We start from the raw sequence: 24,588 nt of genomic DNA, 5'->3' as shown, positions 1-24,588 counted from the left end.
GAACTCTCAGCTAAAGGAAGGGTTGTAATCGTGGGTCGAGAATGGGCTGCAATCAGACAGCCCCGGACCTAAATCTTCCTGAAAATGTGACTTTGAAAATTCACCTTTAACACTGTGGAGACTCAGTGTTCCTCATCTGGAAATGCTGACTAATACTTACTTGCAGGCCTATTTTAAGAACTGGAGGGAATGCACAGTGCAGTTCCTGGCACCTGCAAATGCTCAATAACTAGTAGCTGCTATCATCAAAAGCACCCTCACTATCATTACTTTATTATAACTTTTAAGGTTTCTTCCATCTCTAAAATTCTAAGAATTTTTTCTTATCCAGCCTCAAATCAAACATTCTTTCAGGATGCTCTACTGACAATAGTTCTCTTTCCTAATCAGTTGATGTGTCCCATTGAGTTATTTTACAACCCTTTTTAGCTACAGTGCTGCCCACCTGTCTAAGGTTAGTGCCCTCAGCTCACCTCAGATCATCACATGGTCAAATCACAGGGTGGCAAAGAATCTGCTGCCTTTTAAACCTCTTGCAGACAGTCAAACAGATTCCTCACACTGAAGAATTCTGTGGCAGCAGTCTGGGTGCCAGACTATGGCCCTGAAGAGCGGCCAGAACCTGCTCCAGTTACTGTGCAGAGAAGAGTGTGCCCAGCACTGAGAAATAACCCTCTTTATGGGAGGCTAGTGCCAAGATGCACATTTGGGCCTTTGGCTCCCATAATTTAATTTTGTGAAGTACCCAAAATATGGAAGTATGACTCTGGCTGCAATTCAAAACACCAAGGTCATCCAACCAAGCGTTCAGAGCTTGAAGGTTACCTACACAAGCAACTCAATTCAGGGGAGGAACCTGAAGGGCGCTTGCTCTTCTGTTGGAATCTTCCAACTGCTAGAGCTCTTCCTTCTATTATTTGCCAAAATCCCCTGTCCTATTCTGCCCTCTGAGCAGATGATGAGGATGGCGGTAAGGATGGTGATGATAATGGTGAGAGCAGCTAGCATTTACTGAGTGTGTTGCCCTAAGTGCTTTATACACAGTAACTTATTGAATCCACCAACCCTATGAGGCAGGTACTACTGTTATGCCCATTTAGAAGAAAAAATAATCCAGGTTTACTAAAGCTTTTACAGGTATACAAACTGGTCTGCTCCACAAATACACTCACTAAGACAGGGAGAACAGCCCCCCTATTCATCAGTCATTTCTTTATTTTTTTTAACTTATTATTTTATATTGGGGTATAGTTGATTAACAATGTTGTGATAGTTTCAGGTGTACAGCACAGTGATTCAGTTATACATATACGTGTATCTATTCTTTTACAAATTCGTTTTCCATTTAGGTTGTTACATAATATTGAGCAGAGTTCCCTGTGCTATACAGTAGGTCCTTGTTGGTTATCCTTTTTTTTTTTTTTTTTTTTTTGCGTTACGCGGGCCTCTCACCACTGTGGCCCCTCCCGCTGCGGAGCACAGGCTCCGGACGCACAGGCTCAGCAGCCATGGCTCACGGGCCCAGCCGCTCCGCGGCATGTGGGATCTTCCCAGACCGGGGCACAAACCCGTGTCCCCTGCATCGGCAGACGGACTCTCAACCACCGCGCCACCAGGGAAGCCCTGGTTATCCATTTTAAATACAGCAGTGTGTACACGTCAATCCCAAACTCCCTAACTATCCCTCCCCCCACCCTTCCCCCCACCCCGGTAACCATAAGTTTGTTCTCCCATTTTTAAAGATAGGGAAACTGAGGAACAGTGTGGCTGAATAACTCGCCCAAAGTCACAGAGGAGGTAAGTGGTGGCACAGGACCAGCCCCAGGCAGCCTAGCTCCGGACTTCAGCGAGGATATTTCCTCAGCCCTCAAGTATCTAAGGAAGCCCCAGGAACTCCCTGCATCCAACACTGAGTAATCTTTTCTTTGGACTAAGTGCCCACAGTTTCAATTCAAAAGACCTGGTTTATAGACCACTTGAACAGGGTCACCCTCTAGCTTGTCTTGTTTTTCTTAAAATGAGTTGTTCAGAATGAAACAGGATAACACTCCAGAAGCGGTGAGATCTATGCAGCACCCCAGGGAATAATAGCTCTGGAGTCCAGAGAATCCTCCTTCTACTGATGTACCTGAAAGTGCAGTTCCTTTATAAGTGGCCAAGATTGTCCTGCTGGCTCATCAAATCTTAGAATTTAATAACTGAAAGAGACATTCTAATGTTCATCCAGGCCATCATCTTGAACTTGGGAGGCTTCTAAGACACTTCACCATGAAAATATCAGTGGTGGGCTTCCCTGGTGGCACAGTAGTTGAGAGTCCGCCTGCCGATGCAGGGGACACGGGTTCATGCCCCGGTCCGGGAAGATCCCACGTGCCGCGGAGCGGCTGGGCCCGTGGGCCATGGCCGCTGAGCCTGCGCGTCCGGAGCCTGTGCTCCGCAACGGGAGAGGCCACAACAGTGAGGCCTGCGTACCGCAAAAAAACAAGAACAACAACAAAAAAACAATGGTGACGAGACAGCTCTCCTGGCCCAGAATTGGAAGGTGGCCTTTTTTTTTTTTTTTTTAATTTATTTTATTTTTGGCTGTGTTGGGTCTTCGTTTCTGTGCGAGGGCTTTCTCTAGTTGTGGCGAGCGAGGGCCACTCTTCATTGCGGTGTGTGGGCCTCTCACTGTCACGGTCTCTCTTGTCTCAGAGCACAAGCTCCAGACGCACAGGCTCAGGAGTTGTGGCTCACGCCCTTAGTTGTTCCGCGGCATGTGGGCTATTCCTAGACCAGGGCCCGAACCCATGTCCCTGCACTGGCAGGCAGATTCTCAACCACTATGCCACCAGGGAAGCCCTAAGGTGGCCTTTTTGAAAGAAAGGCTGAGCTGTACCAATGCCTCTTAAGTCAAAACCATCATGCATTTTTGTAGCCACTTGCGGAGACTCCTTTCTGTCAGAGGCCTCTGCAGCTGGAATCTCCGAGGCATTGGTAGTTTCCAAAAACACAGAAGCAGCTCAAATATTTGGGGTGAATCCACTGATGAACTTGAAAACTCAGAAATATTTAATTCATCTTGCTTTCCGGGGTTAAAAGAAAGACAAAATACCCCAAAGTTTTGCCAGGCACAAATGAATCACCAGCAATTCAGAGTGTATTTTGCACCAAAGTCAACAACCTTGAGTTGTTCCTTTAAACTTAGCAAATATTTTAGGACTGCAAAAATCAGGGTGGATTTCTCATGGAATTCCTGTCTGAAATTTCTTAAGGTAATTTCCATATCTGGTCATATAAATAATTTAATATGACATTTTGGTCTTAATATGACCTTACTGTTTCTGGCTCTAGCCTACCCAGAACCGCAAAGGTATAAGAATCAAGACATTAGGAACATGGCGGAAGGAAGATAATTAATTACTTAGAAGGTGCATGAAGATCTAATGATTCTGGGCTTCCCTGGTGGCACAGCGGTTAGGAATCCGCCTGCCAATGCAGGGGACATGGGTTCAAGCCCTGGTCAGGGAAGATCCCACATACTGCATAGCAACTAAGCTCACGTGCCACAACTGCTGAAGCCCGCGCGCCTAGAGCCCGTGCTCCTCAACGAGAGAAGCCACCGCAATGAGAAGCCCGCGCACCACAACGAAGAGTAGCCCCTGCTCGCCGCAACTAGAGAAAGCCTGTGCACAGCAACGAAGACCCAACGCAGCCAAAAATAAAATAAATAAATCTTTTAAAAAAGAAAAAAAAAGATCTAATGATTTTAAAGACAGTCTAGGGCTCAGGGATACAGGAAGGATGGAACCCCTTCTTTATGGTGTCAGTTAATCCTAATTTTAATTCAACCTGCTGACCTGGCTGATACCTGGAGATTAGAGGAGACTTTCATTAACATCACTTTATCGTGTTTCATAATTACCTGTTGATATATTCCCAAAACACAACAATTACAGTTGAGACAACCAGCATTGACAGAATCACTTTTCCTTTGACATTCATTATTTTCTCCTGGGAAAAGAAAAGAAGAGGGGGAAAAATAGATTAAATGTTGAAAATGGGATATGGTTTTTAAGAAATGCTTCTACCCATATCCTTTCTAAAATGAAAAGTTGATGAATATTTAACGAGAGCTAAGGAGCATGTTCTACCTTAAACTGCATAGGCCTGTGATGGCAAATTAGCCAGTTCAATGAATTGACGGGGCTGCTTGGGTTGGGAAGGACGCTAAGGCCACTTTGAGGCTCAGAGGGAAAGTACCCTGATTGATCACAAGGTTCACCATGGACGTGGGAGAGTGGGGGGTTGTTTGTTTATTTATTTACTTATTTTTATTGTAGTATAGTTGCTTTACAATGATGTGTTAGTTTCTGCTGTACAGCAAAGGGAACCAGTTATATGTGTACATATATCCTCTCTTTTTTGGATTTCCTTCCCATTTAGGTCACCACAGAGCATTGAGTAGAGTTCCCTGTGCTATATAGTAGGTTCTCATTAGTTATCTATTTTATACATAGTAGTGTATATATGTCAATCCCAATCCCCCACTTCATCCCATCCCCCCTTCCCCCCTTGGTAACCATAGGTTTATTCCCTACATCTGTAACTCTATTTCTGCTTTACAAATAAGTTCATCTGTACCATTTTTCTAGAGTGAGGGTCTAGCTAATGTTTCCCATGGACGCCAGCTGCCTCTGACTCAGATCGCCCCACCTCTTGGCATGTGATTTTGGGGAACCATCCATTCCTGAGCTCTGCTGCCCTTGATATACTGCCTATATGCCCATCCTCAGAGGGGAAAACTCCCTGGTCCTTTACAATCCAGACTCAACCACTTCCCAGCCAGCTCTTCTTCTCCACACCCACACAATCGACACACAGTAGGTATATAACTACTTCCTGATTGCCGCATGAAATTGTGATTGAAGGGGGAAGGGGTGATGGGTATGGAATAATGGTTTGGGAAGTACCTCAATTTGGGTAGTCGGGGAAGCCCTCACTGCGGAGGTGATTTTAAAGCTTCCCACGGGATGAAGATAGGATGGAAAAGGATGAAAAGTGCCATGAGAAAGGGTGAGAATATTTCGGAAACAGCATCTATACCAGGCTGACCGAGAAAAAGCTTCTTGTGTTTGGAATAAAACAAAAGCAAAAAACCTGGACAAGAAGAAAATAGCGAAGTTGTCCCACCTGAGCGGCTGGAACGAGGGCGGGGTGGTGGTAGGAGGCAGTCAGAGGGTGGGCAGGGGCAGTCAGAGCCTGGAAAGGCATGGAAAGTGGGTGGGGACCCACCAAGGCATCTGAAGCTGAAGAATCACTTCATCCAACTTCGTTCAGAGAGACCCATCTGGGCGCTGGGTATGCAGAACGGATAAAAGGACAAGGGCAGACTATTTTAATGGTCACAAAGAGGAGGTGGCCTGCCTCAAAGGGTGGCTTCATTCAAAATATACTTTGGAGACAGAACTGATAGGATTTGGCTGGTAATTTAGTCATCAGGGATGAGGGAAGAAACAAGGTTTCTGCTTAGCATTTCCTCAAATGGGTTGGAGGAGGAACAGGCTTGAAGGATAATGACCATGAATTGCCTTTTGGATGTGTGTATTTTGAGGAGTGTGTGAACACCTGAATGGAGACGAGTAGGCAAGTGGACTTCCAAGCCTGAAGTTCATGGGAGAGATGTGGGCAGGCTGTGCAGTTGGAGGAGCTGTCCACGGACCCAGGACAGTATTTAACGTGAAGGGAATGAATTCGATTACCAAGGAGAGAATGTAGAGAGAAAAAAAGGAAGGAGGGCCCTGGGCTGAAGCTTGAAGATGCCAACACTTAGAGGTAGGATAGAAGAGGGGGCGAGAAGAAGAGGACCAGGAAGTGGAGAAAACACAAGAGTGGACACCTGGGAGCCAATGTCATCGCCTTGGGGAAGCCAGTTCCCAGCTCCACCCCTGACCACCAGCGAAGCCCCCTTTCTCTCCTCCAGCTCCCCCATCACTTTATTTACATTGCTGTACACATCACCTTGGGAGGCGGCTCATGTGGTAACGTCCACATTTTGGCTCTGTCTCCCCTAATCATTCGTTTGAGCTTCCTGAGGGCCGAAAGGATGTCTTCTTCTTCTTCTTCTTTTTTTTTTGGCCACACCACATGGCATGTGGGATCTTAGTTCCCTGACCAGGGATGGAACCCATGTCCCCTGCACTGGAAGCATGGAATCTTAAACACTGGACTGCCAGGCAAGTCCCAGGAAGGATGTCTTCTTATTCAACCCTGAATCCCCAGTGCCCCACAGACAGCAGACAGGGCTGTCAATAAATGTCTGGTGAGCGCATGAGATAAAATGAGAATGGCACTGAGATGTGTCCTTTCAGGGGACAGGTTATTCTCCAATTCTTTTCAAAGAGCGTTCTGAGATGACTCCCGGCTTGGATCTCACATGCTCCATCACCTTTATTATTAAATCCAGTTAAAGAAGAAAAGGTATGGGATCAGCCATGACACTCTATTCCTTCTTTTTTTTTTTTTTTTTTTTTTTGGCCGGGGGCCTCTCCCCACTGTGGCCCCTCCCACTGCGGAGCACAGGCTCCAGACGCGCAAGCTCAGTGGCCATGGCTCACAGGCCCAGCTGCTCTGCGGCATGTGGGATCTTCCCGGACCGGGGCACGAACCCATGTCCCCTGCATCGGCAGGCGGACTCTCAACCACTGTGCCACCAGGGAAGCCCTCTATTCCTTCTTGCTTAGAAGGTGCGTTCTGTTTGGAAATGGAAAAGCCAGGGCTGAACTCAAGGTCATAACTCAACCTCCAGCTTTCAGATACAACTGTGATCGGTGGTGTTCCAGAGACCGTGAGAAGATGAGACTTCTGGGCCACAGGGAAACCTCGGTCTCAAGCTTCTTCCCTGTGAATACCTCGTGAGCTTGCACAGACAGCCCGGGGCCCACAGCAAAGTTACGAAATGCAGAGGGCTGCATGCAACTCGGCCCCGCTGCTGGAAGAAGCCACTTGATTTCTATGTCAACAGCATTAGCACTGAGTGCAAGGAAAGGCCTGGGTGTGGAAGCAAACAGATCTGGATTGAGCCTGTGGCCATCTCTCTCTGCCACTGTCTTCACCCCCAGAGAAGTGTGGATGGTGATAGAACACAGGAGCTTGGGAATGAGGCGGGGATTTGAGACACATGAAAATGGGTAACCCCGAACATGTAAGCATCTTTTCAGACCCTCACCCAACGCCAAGCTCTGAGAACCGAAAGCCTGTTTATAATTCAACTGGCACCAGGCCCTAACGGACATGAGGCTATTTATAAACTTTATTCCACTTAGTGAGACTGTTTAAATGTTTCTTTGCATAAATATTGATGTATTTTGTTACGTGCTTGCTCCTGCTGCACTGGGTGCATTACATAATATGATAAATACCCGGCATCTAAAAAGTTCTGAATTCTGACATATCTGGCCCTAGGGATTCAGAAAAGGGATGGTGGACCTGTAATGGACCACGTTTAGGTGGGTTTCCTCGTCTCTAAAATGGGGTGAAAAATGGTGATGACTGTAAGAGTTGGCATCCATAAAATATTTAGCATGGTGCCTGGCACCATATAAATGCTCAAAACATGCTGGTTCGGGCTTCCCTGGTAGTGCAGTGGTTGAGAGTCCGCCTCCCGATGCAGGGGACACGGGTTCGTGCCCTGGTCCGGGAGGATCTCACATGCCGCAGAGCGGCTGGGCCCGTGAGCCATGGCCGCTGAGCCTGCGCGTCCGGAGCCTGTGCTCCGCAACGGGAGAGGCCACGACAGTGAGAGGCCCGCGTACCGCAAAAAAAAAAAAGCTAGTTCTTACTAGTGGTATCCATAAAACAGGCTGTTGGGAGGATCCAATGAAGACAGCACAGTGCCTGGTAGTTAGCAAGAGCTCAAAGCATATTTGAGAGAAAAGAATAAGGGTTTTGGAATAAGAACATGTTAAACAATATAGTGCAAACTGATGCAAATTCGGGACTCCAAAGGTTTATCCAGCTGTTCTGTGCTGCAGCCTGATTAAGAGCCCCTTGGCAATGCCAGGCGACTTTGATTTTCTTTGATCAAGCCCAGGCCATCCGAAGCTTTATCAACCTCACCTGCTGAGGATCAAACGCAAATTTTCTCCTGGTGTAAGAAACATTAAACAGAGAAACGCACAAGCTCTCATGGTAGAGAACACTGACGCTTACATCAGGGAGAGCCTGATATAAAATCAGACACACCCCCTAATCCCCTCTCCAAATGCAGCTGTTTGATTTTTTAATTTCAGAAATTAGCCTCAGAGGCAACTCTCGAAGCCCATTTCTTTCTGGACTCTATAAATGACGTGAATCTGCTTACTTTTGCGGCGGCCAGGCATCACTCTTGTTGGAAACTTACAGTTGGAAGCTGTGCAAATGAGCCGATCTCACGTCCTTTAGCAAAGCACTGGAAATGGGTGTATACACGCTTCCTGGAATCTGGAACCCCAGTGTCTGGGGACAGAAGGGTTGGCAGGGTGGCCAGCGGGTCTTTTAAAACATTTTAATTTTTCTCTCTGGATAAAATGAGGCATTTGGCAGCCAATGGGACCTAAAAGCCCTTCGCTGATGTGTTTGTCTCTCAGAATTTTCAAAACTGTGTCATTCTGAAGATTCGTGGTTGACTCTCTGACCCACCAAGTAGGAAAGTTGGGGTTGCTTCCAAATATCCCATTTAAGGGGTTGAGCACAGAATTAGGACCTACAGAGTACTAGCACCCTGTCTTATATGGGAGAGTGTAACTAGCTGAGTCACCTGGACCCCACCCCTCAGAGGATCATGTGAGCCCAGCCAGGCGCAGTTCCACCTGAGCCCTCCCAGCATCTCCCAGGCCCTCTTGTCATGGTGTTTGCGATTTCCCTCTGAATCCATCCCACCACTGGCTGCTCCTGGGCCACTCCCAGAACTCAGTCCCTGCAACGGTTTCCACAGGAAACCGTCCCCACTCCTTGCTAAAAACCTGGGTGCATTTCGCAAGGCAGGGTCACACTGTAAGCCTGTCGTTCCTCCGCCGTCCTCGCCCCCTCCCCCCGCCTCCTCTTCCACTTCTGTTTGCCTGGAGTGTCAGACGTTTCCATGGGGCCCATAAATTAATTCTTCCACACAGAATGATACACACACCCACGACTTCAGAGAATCTCCTAGTTTCACCCCAACTGATCTAAGTCAAGGTATTCCTTCCACATAGAATTCCTCTCTGAAAGGAATTCTCGTGGCCCTTGTTTTCTCCATCCCATGTCGGGAAAAGGTGAGCATCTCAGCTGAATCACAGCACTCAGAAGCCCTGGAAAAGCCATTATCTTGGGAGAGAATGGCAACAGCAGCGGCAGAGGAAACCAAACCTTCCTGCAGGCTGAAGAATCTTCCTCTCTCCCCGTGATCCCTCCCCCTGCCCCTGGAACCCACAAGTGTTGCAAACGAAACGAAGCAGCTGAGGGGGTGGGGAGAGGGCTCAGGAGCTGACTGGGTATTAGTCACCCTGCCCAAAACTCCGCTAAGAACGTGCAGCCCTATATGCACCACCCGGGGCAAGTTCTCTGGCTCTGAGCCTCTATTTACATAGACAAAAATGGAGCTTCAAACACCCTCCTCTGGGGTTCTTGAAAGGACAAAAGGAGACATGTTTGCACAGCACATTGTGACTGGTGGTCAGTAACTGCTCCACCAATGGCAGTGGAAACAAGGATGATGCTTTCTCAGGGGAGAGATTCAGAAAGGCGTGGCTCTGAGGGCAGAGCTGTGGTTCCCTCCGAGAGGAGACTTGGCCCTCCAGGGCAGCACCACACAGAAGAGTCAAGCGAGAGCCCTCCACGCCACGCGGTGACTGCTGTGACGGTCAGCTCAGCTCCCCACCGCCCCCAGCTCGGGGTGCCGCTGTGCATGGCCTTTGCCCCCGTGGCTCACCATGGGCAGTGAAGGAAGCGGCGGCTCAAACGTCACGCCAGCTCCCACACAGAGCGGCTTTGGGAAGCAGGGTCACGGGTTCCTCTGGCCTCAGTCTCCCCAGCCTTGAAACAAGTCCTCAGGCTTTCCTGATGGACCTAGGACCTGGATGAGAAATCAGCCACAGGGCTGGAAGTCTCATTTTATGAGGACAAGTTCACTCAGCCACATGGAGCTCGTCTTGCTGCAATGGCCCGCAGATTCCTGGAAGTGATGATCAAGAGAGAGGACGGCCAAGCAACTCATGTTGAGCCCACAGGCCAACTGATCCAGAAGTTTATGAAACCTCTGAGTCAGGACCCCCGGCAAGACTGGGCCTGCTCTCCCACTGGGGTGGAGAGTGGGGAAAGCCCAAACGCTGCCCCGAGGCGAGGCACTGCTCCTGCCTGGGGGAATCACTCCAGCCTGGGTGCCTGTCCCAGGGCTGCAGGTGGGGTCTGAATACTGACCCCACTCCCTGCAGACCTACCTGGGTCCCAGGAACAACCTGCCCCAGCTAGGCCTTGCTGAGCTCCCAGGAGCCCCCCACTTTGACCCACAAGAGAAGGAGCTGAACTAGCTGCTACTCTGCTCCCTGCTCAGGGGTCCCAGTGATCCAGACCTCACAGCCACCTGCTACCCACACCCCCCTCCCGCCATCCAGGATCGAAGAGCTGAGTTCTTCAGAGATCTGGCTGGCGCCACCTGAGCAGGAAAGTGCCAGAAGATTCGCAGCCGTGGCATCACCGATAACAAGTTGTAAAGCTGAAAGAAACTTCTAAACGCGCAGCTATAAAAAGCAACCACTGACTAACCACGCTAGAGGCAAAACGGATTGGTCTTTGTCTCTGTTAAAAATGACACTACAAAATCAGCAGAGAGGCAGCCCAGGAGTACGCAGCCAAAGTATGACAGGGGCATCAGACAGCTGAGCAATACTGATCATTTTCTATTACTTTCACATTTTATTAGGATGTTTTCTGGATTTTGTCCTATGTCGAGTATTTGTCAATTTTTATTATTTGTTGGGATGTCTCCTCACATTCTAAATAGTTTTCCATAACCATGGGTTTCATATCCACGGATTCAACTAACCACGGATCGAAAATGTTAAAAAACAAAAAATTCCAGAAAGTTCCAAAAAGCAAAACTTGAATTTGCTGCGTACATGCAACTATTTACATAGCATTTACATCATACTCGGTATTGTAAGTGATCTCCAGGTGACTTAAAGTGAACAGGAGGATGTGTGTAGGTTATACGCAAATACTATGCCGTTTATGTAAGGGACCTGAGCATCTTCAGATTCTGGTGTCTGTGAGATCCTGGAACCAATCCCCTGTGGATACCGAGGGACGACTGCATTCACTTCCACACTAATATTATACTTGCAACTCTGCATTCTTTTTCTTAAAGCGGACCCTGAAAATTGAATACGCTTCTGGCCCTGCAACACTTGGATGCCCCCTAACTGAACCAGGCCAGGCCCCAGGCTAAATGCTTTACCAGTAATCTCTCAGGTAAGCCTCACAACGACCCTGTGAAGGCATTCTAGTATCATGCTCATTTTACACATATGAAAATGGAGGCTCAGAAAGGTTAAGTGACTTGCCCAATGCCACACAGCATAAAGTGGTGGAGCCAGGATTCAGGTCCAGAGAGCTGGCCTCTAGTGTCCACCCTTTTAACTCTTTTGTTCTCAGTAAACATGCAGGCTTACCCATGGACTAACCACCCATGTCTCTCTGCAACATCCTCTCATTTTGCCTTTCATGATTACCACTTAGCAATTGACCCAAAGCCAGCTAATCACAGGCTAGACTCACTGAGGGGCTAGCTTCTCCTTGGACCAGCTGGTGAGCACTGGCTCAACTCCTCCGCCATTTCCAGGTGCCTCTTGTGTGCCTGGTGTGGGAGCCTTCCGCACTCACTCCATCCTGTTCATCCCTCATCCTGGTCAGCGCAGCGGCTTTTAGCTGAGGAAACTGAGCTTTGGCAAAGGCTGAGATAGATCACTGGGCTCACCCACAGGTGGGTGGTGTGTTTGAAAGGCAGACCCTGTGCCTCCCAGGCCCAGCTTTGGCAGGGGGTGGTGCTGAGGGTGAGGAGGGAGAATGCTGCTTTATCCTAAAACCTCTCTAAATTGGTGGGCATTACGGGGAAATGCTCCCTGTTGGGAGAAACATGTTATAATTCGTGGGGGGAAAAAAGTGCATGGAGGGCTGTTTCCAGTTATGTTTTTCATTACAAGGGTCAGAGTAAACACAGACGGAGGAAAACAAGAGACAAGCTTCAGACTAAATATACAACTAGCTGTCGCTCCAGCCATCACAGACGGAACAACCTGTTCTCGGAGGGACGTCTTGTAGTGCCCTTTCTTGAATCCCCTTCAGGAAATCTGAAGCCTGGATCCAGCCAGCTTTTCCTTGCTGCCTGGCCCAGAAATCAGTGTGCAAGAGTTTTTCCAAGAGAAAGAAGGGGAGGTAAATGAAGGGTCGGCGCTGCCCTGAGAGGGCTCTGCATCCACCCGCAACGCAGGTCCTGGGCCCCAAGACTCGCCCTCCTGCCCCTGCAATGGCACTTTGAGTCCTGCACAGAAAACCCCAGGCTGCAGCCACGCCCTGTGAGGTCCTGCCAGGGGCAGCAAACTAACAGGGACTGGACCAGCATCCCACCAGCACCCACTTGATCCGACACCGGGGAGAGGAGGACTCTGTCTTCTTCTAGAACTACCGAGGGGACCAGCAAGCAGTTAGGGGGAGAGCGGGGTTCCTCCCCCAGGGGCATGCACGCCGCAGCTGGCTCACAAAACCCCCAGTGACCCCGACAAGGCAGAGGTAAATCATTTCAACATGTCACGTACCTCATCGTCTGCTTCTCTCCCCCCAGAGTAAAAGGCAAAACAACAAAGTTCTATTGAGCTCCGTTCTGCAGAAGGAGGCCGGGCTGGGAGGAAAGGAAGGTGCTCCGTTCCAACTCCTGTCAAAAGAATAAACAGCTGTTTCGGGAAGAGGGGGTCAGACGGATCCCGCAGCAGCAGTCAGGGCTTTGTTCCTTGCTGGCCCTGGGAAGTGGGCCGTTTATCAGGCCTGTTGACTCAGAGCTGCATGCCAAGGCAGAGACGTTCCTCTCTGGGCCCGGGAACGGCCCGGCCTCCCTCACCAAGCGAAACTACAGGTCCAAACTAGGGCTGGTGTTGGAGGAGGGAAGGCCACCACCCTTGGGAGAGACGTACAGGCCACCTGCGTCACCCGCTCCTGGGCGAAAATGAGAACCGTTCTGAACCCAAACAACCCCAAGTGACAGCTACCAGGAACAGCTGATGGAGAGTTAAAAAGGAAGGGAAAAAAATGGAGAGGGGTGCTTGAAGGAGAGAGTCCTCAAGACTCCTGTTGTCAGCCACCTAAACGTTCCTCCACTTCGAGCCTCTCTTCCACATCCTTTAGGCTTCAGAAGTTGTTTTGTTTGAGCGCTATTTTTATAGAACGTTCTGAGATCGCCCGCATTGCAAGCCGAGCTATAAGAACTTTAAAAGGTCACTGAGGCCCAACCCTGCTCTTTGGCTGAATAATGCTTAACCCTTCCCACACCCACCTCCAGCTCCCAAAATAGAACTTCCCAGCTGGAAGGGACCTCACAGCGGTGGATTTTCAAATATTGAAACAGCGAAAGCTTTAAAAAAAAAAAAGCACATGAAGTCATTCTCAGAACCCCTATGTGAAACAGAGGACACAGGGAGCTGTGGTTGATGCAGGGAAATGAAGCTTAAAGCCCCCCTACCCATCTCTCCCAAGTGGCCCTGGACACCTCCTTGGGAGTACAGACTGGAAACCCCAGACAGACCAAGGAGACGGGACCAAAACCAGATGGAAAGGGGCCAAGGACTGCCCCCCAGCCTCCAAGGGATGCCTAATCCAGCCTCTTCCTCTTGTTCTCCAGAGCCTTCACGGCCCCCTCCTCTGCGGGCATGAGCTAGTCGACCACAGTCTTCAGGGTCTGGAAGTGCTGCTTAACTACTTACTTAAATCCTTCCTGCCGGCATCTACTACAGCTAACCCAGCCACACCTTACAACCCAGTTATTCCACCCAGGTCTATACCTCAAAGAAAGTACACATAAGCTCACCCAGAGACACGGACTGGAACATTCACAGTGCACCAAAAACTGGCAACGACCCCAAGGCGCACCATCAGACAGATCGGGTGCGATCGAGCGTGGGAGTCCACGTACGTCAGCGAGAAGTAACCAGCTACAGCCACTGACAGCAGCAGGATGCGTCTCACACACACTTCTTTCTCACTGAGCGAAAGCAGGCCCGGGTGACTCCATTCATTGAGCGTTCAGAAATAGGCAAAACCAACCTGTGGTGCTAGAAGTCAGAGAGGGGGGTGGTAGAGACTGGGAAGGGGCCCCGGGGGAGTTCCATGCTGTTTCTTGAGCCAGGTAGTGGTTACACAGGTGTGTCTACCTTGTGAAAATTCATCCCAAATGTCCCTTCTCTGTGTGTATGTTAAGAGCAAAAGTGAACAGAAACCCTCCTGCTGGAAACTGCATTCTCTGGGGCATTCTGTCTTTCCCTGACTCTGGCTCTCAGGACACAGGGTCACGGATAGACCTTGCTTTTTTCCTTCTCTTGGGGTGGACCTCCCAATACCGAGCACCACGGAGCACCTCACTATGGGCTCAGGGAAGATCTGTTGCATTAAATGATCCAGGCATCTGTACTGTGGTCAACAGGGAAGGGAAAGATGACAGCCTTTGGAGGCTAAGGAGCTGCGCTAAGATAAACCGGTCCTTTCTACGAGCAAGCACTGATCACACGGGTCTTCCGTTTTATAGTTTACAAAGCAGCCTCTCGCCTTTAGCTCAGTGAGTCCTCAGGCTCACCCACCCAGGGGTCAGGGAAGGGAGGGAGGCTCTGAGAGCCTCTGCGACTTGCTCGAGGTCACCAGCTGGTGGGTCTCATGCCACCCTTCCTCCTGAGCTGCCCCCGGGGGACACTCTACAGGTTAGTGGAATCAGAAGCTCCAGGTTGGTTAACCACAGCTCGACAGAGCATGCAAACCTGGAAGGCAGAAAATTCAACTTCCAGAGGATCCAACATGAAATTCCTCCTTCCCTGAAGCACAGACTCTCAAAACAAAGGAGCACATACTTGTGGTCGGTTTTTAATTGAGAGGCGGGGAACTGGAGCAAGGGAGCCTCAGGCCATGTTGCTCTGCTGATCAAAGGAGGCCAGAGGCTGTCCAGGTTAAGAGCCTGGCATCCCGGCCAGGCTGACTAATCTCATCACTCGATGGTCACCAAGGTCCCTTCCAGCCCTAACAGTCCACGGGCCTGTCAGACGACAGCCAGCATTCAGGGCCTGTCTGTCTGCCACACCCCAACCTAGAGGCTCACACAGCCTCAGAGCTGCAGCCCAGGTGTGGAGATGCCCTGGCTTCACATCCCAGACCCCTTCCGGCCGGGAATCACGAAGGATCAGACCCCCACCCTGCTTACCTCTGTGGAAGTGTGAGGATTAATTGTTCTTGGCCAAGAATGCTACAGACACAAAAGTTTCAGGCTGTCACTGTTTGTTGAATCCTGAATGTGTTCAGGGCAGTTATAAAAGACATTTTTTTTTTTGCGGTACGCGGGCCTCTCACTGTTGTGGCCTCTCCCATTGCGGAGCACAGGCTCCAGACGCACAGGCTCGGTGGCCATGGCTCACGGGCCCAGCCGCTCCGCGGCATGTGGGATCCTCCCGGACCGGGGCACGAACCCGCGTCCCCTGCATCGGCAGGCGGACTCTCAACCACTGTGCCACCAGGGAAGCCCTATAAAAGACATTCTTGCTGATGCTCGTGAGTGCTGGAGCAATTTGGTTGGTTTCCCCTTCTCTGTGTTGGGGGTAATCATAGTCCCCACCTCTCAGGGTAGGCCAGGAGCTTAGAGCATGGTGGTTCTGAATTTGGACTCTGGGCCCAGGCTGCCTGGATTTGAGTCCTGGCTCTGCCCCATATGCTGTGCAATCCTGGGCAACTTACTTAACTTCTCTGTGTCTCTGTTTCTACAGCCTATAAAATGGGGATAATAGTACTTGTATGGTAGCTGGCACATGGTAAGGGTATAGAGATACATATTACCCAGTGTTGCAAGAATTAAGGAGCTACTCCTTGAAAAGTGCTTGAGGTTCTCCATCACTGATAGTCTCTAGTGTTCAATTAATCCCAGGTTGCCGTTCCCTCGATTTTACGTCGGTGTACGAAATAAAAATTTTGATCATGTATTCCTCCAGGTTGGGGAAACGTGGGGAAGGAGAGGTTCCAGCCAATGTTTCCATTACCATTAAGTACTGCCACACACCTGTGAGCATCAGCGCTGAAATGATCTTGGTGAAAGCCCATGTGGCAAATAACTGCACCCGGGAGAGTTTGCACCTCCAAGTCTATTTCCTTGAGAAGAGCTGGAAACATGAAATCATGATGACTCTTTCCAAGCAACGCACAGCAAACCTTCTTGAGCTATGCCTCCATCCCACCTAACTCCAGGACAGACTCCACCAAAGCCGTGCTGGGGCGCTCCCCCTGCTTCCAGAAGCTTCCGTCCTGAGCCTCAGCCACACCCCTTGTACCAGGAAGCCCCTCCCTGGGGCTGACCTTGGTTCTTCATGCTGTAGGTCAGACTCTTTCTAGAGAAGGAAGATGCTGGCTTTGTTGACAGCTTGGAAGGTACGAGGAGCTTCCACCGAGGGGCAAGGACTGGGTTCTGAGGACAGCCTGGGCTTGAGCCCCCAATACAGGTGGCTGGATTTCCCCAACTGAGGAGTCTCCCCTCCCCCTCTACCCTCCCTTGCTTCCTCTCACCGCTTCCTCAGGCTGCTGGCCCCAGATGGAGGTGAAAAAGAGGTACCTGGTTGTTCTTATCACAATCGGGCGGTGGGTGCCAGGGGGTGCCCTCGACTCCCCTAGAAATTCTCACCCTTCCCTGAATGGAGAGAGGCTTGAAGCCAGTAGGCCAGTGCCCTGCCTCAGAGCAGAACTACTTCCTGAACAGGTGAGAAGCTCAGCGTCCCTCAAGGTCACCATCATGCCCTGTTTAGAGCCCACTGCTGTCTACAACGACCCATATACTTTTACACAACCCTAGGAGGGTAAGTAGGGTGAAGAGTACAGTCCCAAGTTATAAGGAAGGGAACTGAGGATAAAGTAAGAACCTTACAGAAGTGTACGGTCTGAGTCATTAACCCTGGAATGGAAGACAAGTTTAGGGTTTTTCCATGATTCTATCCCACCTTAACCTCTTATACCCCCGATGGTGGTGAAGCCAGACCAAACTGGGGATGCTAACGGATGTAGAAGAAGGCAGGGGCTGTGAACCAAATGCCACTGGAACCCAAGAGCTATTGGGGGGTGGGGGGTGCTTGTCTTCCATCTTGGTCACTTCCGGGTCTTCCCAGTACCTGGAACAGCACCTGGCACCTATTAGGTGCTCAATAGATATATGTTGAATGAATGCTGAGTGAAAGCCAGGAGCCAGCTGGGCAGCAGAATTGTGTGAATTTGACCAGGTATAATGCCATAGGGAGTGATGGGGTCTGTGGTAAACTGGGGAACTTCTGCCCAAATCAGATCGAAATCAGATTTTCAAAAGAGAGACAAAAAAATTGGGACTTCCCGGTGGTCCAGTGGTTAGAACTCTGCGCTTCCACTACAGGGGGCCCATGTTCGATCCCTGGTCGGGGAACTAAGATCCCACAAGCTGCCCAGTGCGACCAAAAATAAAAAATAATAATAATAATAAGAGAAAAATAACTGCACCTAAACAGCACTTCTCTGATTACGGAATGTGATATATTGGCCACAGATGACTCCTTTTTTAAGGGAAATCATTTTGTACCAGAAACTAAAAGTACTGTTTGAACCCCTGCTCCGTTATCACCAGCCTGTGTGATGCAGCCATGTCCAGTTCCCTTCTCTGTGCCTCTGTTTTCTCATCTGTGGAGTGGACGGTCCCTCCCAACTCCACTCCGCCCTGCCTGAGCCTGAATCTGGGGGTACAGCTGTGGATCGGGCTCTTATAGAAATCTGACCAGGGGAATCTCAGAAGCCTTCATGGAGGAGGTGATGTGACTGGACCTTTTCAGGTGGGCTTCTCCTGCATCCCAGCGACCTGGCATGTCTGTCTGCACAGGCCTTCACCCCTCTCTTCCTTCTCACTAAAGACAGGCTGGCAGGCAGCCCCCCCCTTCAGGATTTGTAAATCCTCTTCTGCTCAGGCCCGGTCCCCCCAGGAGGTCCTGTGGGGGTCATCTTATGAACCAACCAGCTTTGGCTTTTGGAGGCAGGGGCCAGGATGCCACAGAACCTCCAGGCCACTCAGGAGCCCTTCTGAACCCTCCCAAAGGAGGCCCCAAACACACCGGTGAAAGAAAAGAGGAAATGGGGCACAATTCTGGCCCCAAAACAGAGAAACTCAGCCAAGCAAAGAGAAGGGAAACCAGTTTTTTGAGAGAGGGGACTCCGAGGCTGGCAGAGCCACAGAGAACTTTCTCCCAACCTGGCTCACTGCAAGGCCGGGGTGAGGACTCACGCAACCGTGAAGATAAGGAGGCTAGGCAGGCCTGCCCCACTCAGCCCAGCCCAGCCCAGCCCCAGAAGCATTTCTTTCCAAAGAGCCTGCGGAAGGGGTTGGATTGCAGTGAAGAAAATGTTTTAAAAATTGAAGTCAAGACCAATAATACAACCAGATAAAAGAAAGCCCAAGAAAGGGCTTTCTAAATCCAGTGACCTGCTTCCACAGGCCATGCGGCTCCAGGCACATCCTTTTCCCCATCTGGGCCTCACACCCCATGTGGGCGCGAACCAAACCTGAAGCAGCACTTTCCCAGGATCCCTATGGCTCCTTGGAGGGGAACCACGTGGGCTCGGTGGCTGTGAAGATCCTGGTCTCACTTGCTCTGCAAATCTGGCTGATGGATGTGCAGCCTTCAGAGCTCAACATCACCTCCTCTGAGATCTGCTTCCCGGCTGGAGCTGATTCTCTCTCCCAAATTCCCGCTGCCCTTGTGCAGCCTACTTGGAGCACAGGTTGCTGTGCAAGTGTCCATCTCGCCCTCCGCGTGCAAGCTCTCAAGGGCAGCAGGGAGCTCTGCTTTAACTCAAGGTCCCTGGTGGTTCTCATACAGGGTCCAGTACAGAGGCGGTCCTGAGGATCGGTGGATGGACGGACAGATGGATGGTATATTGGCTTGCTAGGGCTTCCGTAAGAAAGTACCACAAACTGGGTGGCTTAACACAACAGAAGTTTATTCTCTCACAATTCTGGAGGCCAGAAGTCCAAAGTCAAGATGTTGGCAGAGCTGCTTCCCTCTGAAGGTCATGAGAGAGAACCCAACATGCCTCTCTCCTAGCTTCTGGTGGTTGCCAGCAACCCTTGGCGTGTTCCTTGTGACAGCATAACCCAACGCTCTACAGCGCCACAGTGTTCTCCGTGTGTGTGTGTCTGTGTCGAAGTTTCCCTCTTCTTATAAGGACACCAGTCACTGGATTGGAGCCCACCCAAATCCAGTGTGACCTCATCTTAGCTTGAGTCATCTGCAAAGAATCTATTTCCAAAAAAACTCATATTCCTAGGCACTGGGAGTTAGGACTTGAACACATCTTTTTGGTAGACACAATTCTACCCACTAGAGACAGTTATCCAAATAGCTATTGGTTGGGAGCCTGTAAACACTCGCAGAACCACTTGCATACAATTACAGAGCTGAAAGCCAAAAGTTGGAGGCAGGTGGGGACGTGGAGGTGGTCTTGAGAGAGAGGAAAGTGGATGGAATCCTTAGAGCATCTCTATTTGATCAGGATTATAGGAAGAAGAGAAACGCCTCCCTGAGACAGGCTCTGTGGGATGCCCAGTAGAGATGCTACAGGTCAGCCAACGTTCAGCTCTGGGCAACATAGAGATGTGAGTGGATAAGATCACCCTAGGAGGGGAAAGATGTGAAAGAAGAGGGGGCCCCCGGGGGCAGCTGGCATCAAAAACCCATGGAAGCTTGGAGTCGGATACCAGATTGCAGTGTGTCGAGGAAAGAACCTCAGGCGAGGAAGTGACGTCAGTGAGTGCAAGGACCTCTTGCCAGCAACTTGCCTTGGGAGGGGTTGGAGAGAGGGTCCAGTTAGAGAAGCCATGGAGAAAAAGGGAAATACTCCTGAGTACACTGCTGACGACGGGAAACCCCTGATGAGACAGAGCCACGGAGAGAAGGGTTTGCAGGTTCAGAGAAGGGAAAGGACAGGTGCTGAAGAGCTGTGGAGGAAGAGCTGAAGGCTATGGAGGAAGGCTTCAGGGAGGATGGAGGTGGGGATGCCACCAAGACAGGCAGAAGGTGCTTCCCCTTGTGCAAAAAGTGAGGAGACAGGGGGCTTCCCTGGTGGCGCAGTGGTTAAGAATCCACCTGCCAATGCAGGGGACACGGGTTCGAGCCCCGGTCCGGGAAGATCCCACATGCCGCGGAACAGCTGGGCCCGTGAGCCATGGCCGCTGAGCCTGCGCGTCCGGAGCCTGTGCTCCGCAGCGGGAGGGGCCCCAACAGTGAGAGGCCCGCGTACCGTACTGCGCGCGCACACACACACAAAAAAAGAATGCTGGGATTAGCCCCATCTGAATTCTCAGCTCAACTCCGCCCGATGACACTCCTCTGGCTGCCTCTGGCCTCACTTGCCCCCGGAAGAGGGAAGGCTGTGGAGGGAGGGTCGTGTTCCGGGGGCAAGGGTGCTGGGGCCTGAGAATCCCAAGGAGTGGGATTGCCAGGCAAACGAGGGGTGGCAACAGACAGAGGTCCTGTCCCCCGCTGTGCCTCCAACTCTGAGCAACTCCCTGTGTGTGCCTCGCTGTTTCCCACCCCCCTCCCCAATCAGATGAAAAGGTGGGGCCGGTGTCTCGGACTCTGCATCGCATGCCAGCTCTGGGGGCTCACGGCACCCCTCATGCCCAGCCACACGCTCTCAGCGAATAACGCCCCCAGAGGAGCAGTTGGTGCGTTCAGAGCATGTGATGAGGCTCCAGAAACCAGAGTCAGAGGGGAGATGACAGCCTTTGGGTGGAGGGAGGGCACTCTGGGGAGGGAGCCGGTGGCCCGAGCCAACAGCCATGCGGAATCCAACGCTCTACCTGGTTCCCATCAGAACAGCTGAGCAGTCAGGGTCTAAAGAAGGCTCCTTCCCCCTCAGCCAAAATGCGAGGCCCTGGAACCAGCAAGGGGCCGTTTCATGTGGGAAGAAGTGGAAGTTTTCAGGGACCTCTGCCTGTTTCCTGTCCTCCCTCCTAGAAGGAGATCCCCCCCCCCAAGGGGCCAGCTCCCAGTCACAGCCTGTTGACCCCGTTTGCTCCCCTGGCTGGCCGACAGCACAGTCTTCCAGGTGACATGAACAGTGATATAAACAAGTTACTCTCGTCCAAAGGCGTTCAAGTCCCTCAGGCTTTTACGCCAGTGGTAATCTGTCAGCTCTCCTCTCCCGGTGTCCTGCTGGCCCAGCCCCCCTCCTAAAGGTGGCCACACCATTTACAGCATCCATGCCGAACAGCCTCTGCCTGAAGCCGTCCAGTGAGGGGGAGTTTACCACCCACCCGAGCAGTCTGGTTCATCTCTGGACTTTTCTGATTGTAAGACACATCTTTTCAGTGTGGAACTGAGCTCTGCTTCCCAGGATGTTATTATTAATAATAAGGACTGCCTTTCATTTACATACACCATCTCATTTAATCCTTTCTACAATCACTCATGAGCCCTCCATTCCCCAGGCAGGGAATCTGAGGCTCAGAGGTTGAGTAACACAGACCAGCAGATATAGCAGAACCCATAAGTTCTACCTGTCCGTGTAGCCTTGCCTTTCCCATTCACCCTAACGGCTCCTCAGAGATAGGACCCTTGACTCTTTCCTCTCCAAGCAAAACATCATCTTCCCTGGCACACTTCAGGAAAGCCGTACCCACAAGCATTTATTCCATCAGTAAACACTTGGAGGACATTTACTCAGTCCTGGGACTGCTGGGACTGGGGTGCGCACAGAATGAATCACATCCACTGCCTGCGCTTGTCAAGCCCAAGTCTGGTGAGAGGGACACGTGTGCCCACAAACGCCAAGTGCTCTCTGCGGACCTCAGCTACTGCCATTGTGTTAACCAGGCTGGTGCGGGCAGAGCCAGGGCTGCACGGGTGTCCCCTGGTGGACGTCACTGCTCCTCTCTACCCCTCGTCTTGTTCTCCTGTTCTGTTTTGCCATCCTCCTGTTTTTGACATCTGGGCTTTGGCTTTTCACAGCAACCCTTCCTGGTGTGGGTAGTTTCTCAGAGCCTGTGGAATCAAGGTGCTTTCCCTGACACTTCTGATTCATGCTTGTCGTGGATCGGTTTTCAGGTCAATGTTTTAGTGCCCCCTTTCACTCTCAAAGGTGTGTAGGTCTGGGGGATAAATCATAGGGTCACTCTATGTAAAAACTGTTCAATAAAATAAAGAGGCTTCAACGAAGTCCCCTCGGACCCTCTAGGATGCAGAGCTTGTGTTTACTACCAACCAGTGCCTCAGGATACCGGCTTCAGCCGCCAGACTCTTTTCTGAGGCCGCTTGTGGCACAAGAGGTGACACAAGCCCAGTCCCTCCAGACGCATCTCCGCCCCCACCCCCAACTTGTCCCCCTTAGCGCCTGCGGCTGAGATCATCTCAGCTCACCCTGCTTCCCCTGTGTAGGCTAGGAGGTATGAAGAGTCTAAGAATTTACTGAAAAATCCTGAGGTTGTTTTTGTCTCGGGCTTCTTTTTCTTCCCCTCCACTAGATTTTTTTCTTGTAATAAGTTGAGCGTAAAAGGCCTTCCAAGAAATAATCTCTAATGATGACGTTCTAGGAACCTAGAGTGGGAAGCTAAAAAACAACAGCAACAGCTACAAAACCAAAAAACAACCTCTTAATGGAGCCCACAATGGAGATGACTTTTTCTCTGCCTGTTCTTGGGATGAGCCAGTCCTGAGTTCAAATTCCAGCCCCGCTCCCTACTTTCTTGCTGTGTGGCCCTGGAAATGTCACTTCACATTCTGAGCCTTGGTTTACTCATCTGTAAAACAGGGATAATAATTCCTTACTCCTTGAGTTGTTGAAAGGATGAACAATAACATCTGTAAAGTTCCTGGTACCTCACAGGCACTTAGGAAAAGGCAACTTGTATTATTATCACCGGTTCCTAAGAGACAAGCACTGTCCCTACCTCATCATAGCAGCAGGAGGCCGTACAGCATAGAGGTCAGAGCCTGCACTTGAGTGAGCCCGGCCTGGGCATTGACTAAGTGTGTGGCCTTGGGTAAGTCACTTGACCTCCTGGGACTTGATTTCTCTCCTCTGTAAAATGAGAATAACAACGTCTCTCTTAGACCATCTTAAATGAGATAGTGCACATCAAGTGCTTGGCATAAGGCCTGATGTTGGAGCAAGTGCCCAATAGACGGCAGCTACTCAATTCCTAATGATGATTATTCCAGAACTCTCCACCTCACAGGCTCCAGCACCACCTGCTCTGTGTCAAACAACGACTTGTCCTCACGTCCTAAAAACAACCAGCTCTTCCTTGGCACGGGGTGTTCAGGAGGCCTCCTGCTTGCTGGAGCCTCTGACACAGCCCGTGAGGCAGGATGGGTCCCTGCATACAGAGGGAGTCTGGTGACTTGCCCAAGGTGGGAAGCTGAGTTTGGGTAGAGCCCAGAATTTCTTCAACCTCCTCCTGTCCCAAAGGAAGTCTGCAAATCACTGATTCAGAGCTGAAGGGAATGATGTGTTCGTTTGTTCATTCATTCATTAAGCAAATATTTATTTAATGTCAACATTGGCACCTACCAAGTGCTAGGCACTGTCCAGGCTGTTAGGTCAACAAGGATTAGCCAATACGGCCTCCCCCTCACCGAGCTCAGTGTAGTGGGAAGTGGAGCCCAGAATCCAACTCTCATGCTACCACATACATCCTGCAACCGAGGGGAGTGTCCTGTGACAGCAATGAGTCACCCCCTTACTCTAGGCTCCAAGGACTTCTGGCGGACACAGAGAGCAATCTCACCTGCCTCTTCGCCCATGTGGCTACAGGAACACCCCCGCCACCCAGGGTCACTCTCCTTTCAGGCCTGGCCTCAGTCTTCTGAGCAGCTTCATTTTATAGATGAGAAAACCGAGGCACCAAGGCAGGGAAATGACTCATCCAGGGCCACTCAGCAATGAAGTGAGGAGCTGGGGCTAGTAGCCAGGTGTCCGGCATCTCTCCAGGACGAGGACGAGAAGCCTCTTAACTACAGCACAGGAAATCAAGAAGGGGCTGAGGGCTGCAGTCGGTAGTCTTCTCCCAGAGTTTCCTTACTTATGCCCAAGAAAACCCCAAAAGCCTCTGCCAGGGAGGGCCATGTCTCTGTCCTTCCCTCCCCCTTCTACCCTCACTGCCCTTGAATGATTTTGGATGCCACGATGGGACACAGAAATGCAACTGGGAAAAGGTGAGCATCGTGTGTGGGCTGGAGACAAGTGAGGCATCCAATTCAGAAAGAAACATCAAATAGCTCAGAAATGGAGGGAGAACGCCTAAGTATGTGCCACGCTTACAAAACGTCACATGGGGCTGGGACGAAGAATGTG

The 24,588-nt window shown here is 50.6% G+C and overlaps 1 protein-coding gene across 14 annotated transcripts in view; it reads right to left on the bottom strand.

Moving 5' to 3' along the window:
• Positions 1-24,588, bottom strand: part of GGTA1 (glycoprotein alpha-galactosyltransferase 1 (inactive)) — a 90,139-nt gene that overhangs the window by 18,570 nt on the left and 46,981 nt on the right. For 6 of the 14 annotated variants that reach the window (XR_003432516.1, XM_027104987.1, XM_027104988.1 and 3 more), the window contains 2 exons: positions 12,807-12,922; positions 3,905-3,993 (listed from right to left, as the gene is read on the bottom strand). Coding sequence is in view for 13 of the 14 variants with exons in the window: in XM_027104987.1 (XP_026960788.1) it covers positions 3,905-3,993; positions 12,807-12,922 (205 nt within the window). In the remaining variant the exon portion in view is untranslated. Of the gene's footprint in view, positions 1-3,904; positions 3,994-5,172; positions 5,278-11,769; positions 11,921-12,806; positions 12,923-24,588 lie in introns of those variants that run through there. The other 8 variants (XM_027104994.1, XM_027104991.1, XM_027104996.1 and 5 more) reach the window with 6 other exon arrangements.

Source organism: Aethalodelphis obliquidens, unplaced genomic scaffold, assembly GCF_003676395.1.
Source record: "Aethalodelphis obliquidens isolate GAN/ISIS:26980383/991018 unplaced genomic scaffold, ASM367639v1 scaffold7, whole genome shotgun sequence".
Lineage (NCBI taxonomy): Eukaryota > Metazoa > Chordata > Mammalia > Artiodactyla > Delphinidae > Aethalodelphis > Aethalodelphis obliquidens.
The sequence above is the reverse complement of the archived record's forward strand: the minus strand, read 5'-3'. Positions and strand labels throughout refer to the sequence as shown.